The sequence below is a fragment of the Zingiber officinale genome, chromosome 10B, assembly GCF_018446385.1.
Source record: "Zingiber officinale cultivar Zhangliang chromosome 10B, Zo_v1.1, whole genome shotgun sequence".
Classification (NCBI taxonomy): domain Eukaryota; kingdom Viridiplantae; phylum Streptophyta; class Magnoliopsida; order Zingiberales; family Zingiberaceae; genus Zingiber; species Zingiber officinale.
The window spans coordinates 90,587,965-90,591,329 of NC_056005.1; the positions used below are offsets into that span (position 1 = coordinate 90,587,965).

At 42.6% G+C, this 3,365-nt stretch overlaps 2 protein-coding genes across 2 annotated transcripts; one reads left to right on the forward strand and one right to left on the reverse strand.

Annotated features, from left to right (window-relative positions):
- Positions 1-268: 268 nt before the first annotated feature.
- Positions 269-860, forward strand: LOC122029918. Its single transcript, XM_042589056.1, has one exon. The coding sequence runs from the start codon at positions 372-374 to the stop codon at positions 621-623; it is 252 nt and encodes an 83-aa protein (XP_042444990.1). The 5' UTR covers positions 269-371; the 3' UTR covers positions 624-860.
- Positions 861-1,153: 293 nt separating this feature from the next.
- Positions 1,154-3,365, reverse strand: LOC122028684 (L-type lectin-domain containing receptor kinase SIT2-like). The gene has a single exon (XM_042587532.1). It carries the CDS (start codon positions 3,333-3,335, stop codon positions 1,329-1,331), a length of 2,007 nt encoding a protein of 668 aa, XP_042443466.1. The 5' UTR covers positions 3,336-3,365; the 3' UTR covers positions 1,154-1,328.

The window sequence follows — 3,365 nt, forward strand, 5'->3', positions numbered from 1 at the left end:
ATAATGACAATAATGGAAATAATTTCAAATTGATTTTAATCAATTAAGATTTATTATATTTGACACACAATCAAGATTAACACGAATCAAATAGGAAAAATAATATTTTTAAATCTATTATATTACTATGTTTATAATTATTATGATTATATGTCTTATTTAATTTTTTTATTATTATTTTAAATAATTTATATAAATAAATATATTAACTTCAATAATAAGATTATCAAAAAATTTTATATTAATTCCTTCCTTCAACAACGAGCGAGGGAAGGTTTCACGTTCGTCTATTTAATACGCCTCCGCTACGGACTAGTCTCATCGCTAGGGTTCGTCACCTCCACCGCCTCGATTTCCATACAGATACGTCGATGGAGAACACGAACCTCGTCTCCTGCGAGAGGATCGACCGAATGATGAACTGGGTGGGGGCGAGCTTCTCCTCGGCGTTCTTTGCCTCCCTCGAGCACTGCTCCTGCATCAACCTCAGCACCGACGACGACGATGATGAGGAAGAGGCCAAGGATCGACCTCTGATCATCATCAAGCCGGACACCCTCGAAGCCCTCTTCGGCCCCGACGCCGCTCTTCCCGTCTCCACAAACCCTACTGCCGCCGACTAGTTTCACCCTTTATAGTTTCTGATCCTTGTACCGACGCTTCACTATACGGTAATTGAAGTTAATTTCTTAGCTATTGCGTCGCATGCTATTGCCAGTTTTGAGTACAGAAACTTATGGTTCTATTCTGCACAAGCTCTCGTATGTGCATAGGTAGTCTGTAAATACCGGTCTTGTTCCTTACTATAGATTACTACTGCTCTTTTAGCCATAGAATTATTCTTTGCTGGCGTTCTCTTTGAAATGAAAGGTCTTTACTGTTCCTTTTTTGTTTCATGCTTGATCATTGATGCTTTCGTTCACTAGGATGAAACACTACAAATTAATGTGAGGGTTTGTCCAGAGCCATGTGTGGTTGTGAGGGAGAAAGAGAGAATAGCAAATAGATTCAGAGGAGGAGGGTAGATGGAGCTATGTAATAGTTAGATTGCTTGTCTTTCTTCCCTGACCTTCATTACACACATGACTTCTAGTCATAAGAGAAATTCACCAAAGAATAAAATGCTGAACTTGAAAGACTATAATATATTTCAATAAAAAAGGTGATACAATAGATGGATAAAAGACAATTATTGTTGGTACTTCATATATCATACCCTAAATCCATATTTCCCTAGGCCATAACAAAGAGTCAAAGTGGGGGACAGATATCCCTAGCACAGTTCTTACCTTGCTCATCTGAATGGGTGCAATTGACTGTGTGATTTGTCATCTCCCTTGGCTGAGAGAAGTAGAAGACATCCCATCTTTGGACGATGAAGTATATGGAAGTTGAGAGTTCAAGCGGAGTGAGTTTTCTTTTGAGAATACAAAAACAACATCATCACTGAGAATGTCATTGCCATTGAGATAGTTTGTCACTTGCCTCATGGTAGGCCTCGCTTCAGGAATAGATTGAGAACAAAACAATCCCAACTTTAGTACGAGTTCCATTTCCTCCTTGTCGTAGTTTTCATTTAGCCTTGGATCTACGACAGTTAGTAGTTTGTTCATGGTGTGGCACTCTCGCACCCAATCAATCAGAACCACCTGCGTTGATGGAGCAGTGTGTTCTATTGGCCTCCGGCCACAAGCCACCTCGAAGAGAAATATGCCATAAGCAAAGACATCTGATCCGGTCGTGGCCTTACCGGTATGCGATAACTCAGGGGAAATGTAGCCCACAGTCCCCACGATGTGGGTGGTGTGGGGGTTCTTTCCATGCTCGTATAGCCTAGCAAGACCGAAATCACCCAGCCTTCCGTTCAGCTCGGCATCTAGTAGTACGTTGCTCGACTTGACATCTCTATGAACTACCACTTGCTCCCAATCTTCGTGCAAGTAGACCAGCCCAAATGCGATATCCTTCAGAATCTTGAATCTCTGGTTCCAGCTCAAATTGGTGCTCCTATTGTCATCAAAGAGGAAGGTGTCGAGGCTTCCGTTGGGCATGTAGTCGTAGACGAGGAGGAGGTCCTCATTCCGCTTGCACCATCCTAGGAGCTGCACTATGTTCCGATGTCTCATTTGGCCTAAACTAGAGAGCTCCGCAATGAACTCCCGCACTCCTTGGTTAGAGGTATTTGATATCTTTTTTATGGCCACTTGTTTTTTGGCACGCCACAAGGTCCCTTTGTAGACTTTACCGAAACCTCCCGAACCAAGGACCTCGGTTTCATTAAAACCTTTGGTTCCTCTATAGAGATCTTTATATGGGAACCTGTTGGGGTATTCTAACTCCCAATCCTCAAGGTTCTCTGATTGTTTCCTTTGATTTCGCAAGTATTTGGATACAAGGAATAAGAACAACACAAATACTAATGTGATAAGGGAAGATACAAGCACATACTTAACGGTACCAATTCTTGAAGTTGGTGAGTTTACCTTTTTCCTCGGAGGAAGAGGCAATTCTGATAGAGTTAAGTTTGGTGCTGATTCATTTGTGCTAAAGCTCCAGCCTAGAACATAATGGTTGCTTGTGAGCTTTCCAGTAGCCGCAGAGAAACCGACATACATGTACTCCTTGAATATTGTCAAAAGATCGATCGACAAAGATATGAGAGGTTGGTGTGGCTTTGGAAGCATAAATGGAGCTATGGTGACATTCAAAACTTTTGCAGCACTATTGTAGTCGATCCACACCTGAATTGGCTCTCCACCCAACAAGTTCACCGTCACATTTTTGAGCTCATCTGTGTGATATGCAGCAGGGACCGCAACAACTGAGTGGATGTCGTTAATGTCCACTCCAACATGGTTATCCGGGAAGTCAATATACTTTCCAGTGGTATCAACCGTGTCGAATTCTATAGCGAAGAGATGGTTGGAGACGTTGCCATTGTTCTGCGTGCTAAGGAGTCCAAGGAACTGACCACTTTCAACTCCACTAAGGGGTATGAAGGGGGCAATCACAAAGGCCATGCCATTTCCTCCACTGCCATTGTAAGTAATGATGTCCAACACAAAAGTAGTACTGAATGAGAGAGCAGGAGAGGACACAGATTCATCCTTCACCATGAGCATGCGAGAACTAAAGAAGGCGTGGCCGATTTGCCTCATACTGTCATTTGTTATCTGGAGGACTCCATTGGATGCGATAAGCGCAGCTCCATCCATGCTTAGGTTTTTCGCAGCATCTCGGAACCCATTGAAGAGAAACTCAGTAGCTAGAGCTGATATACAAATCGAGAAGAAGAGGAGGGAATAACACACGAGGGAAACAGATGAATTGTTCATGTTTTGAGCAGAAACAAACAAGCAGGTGTT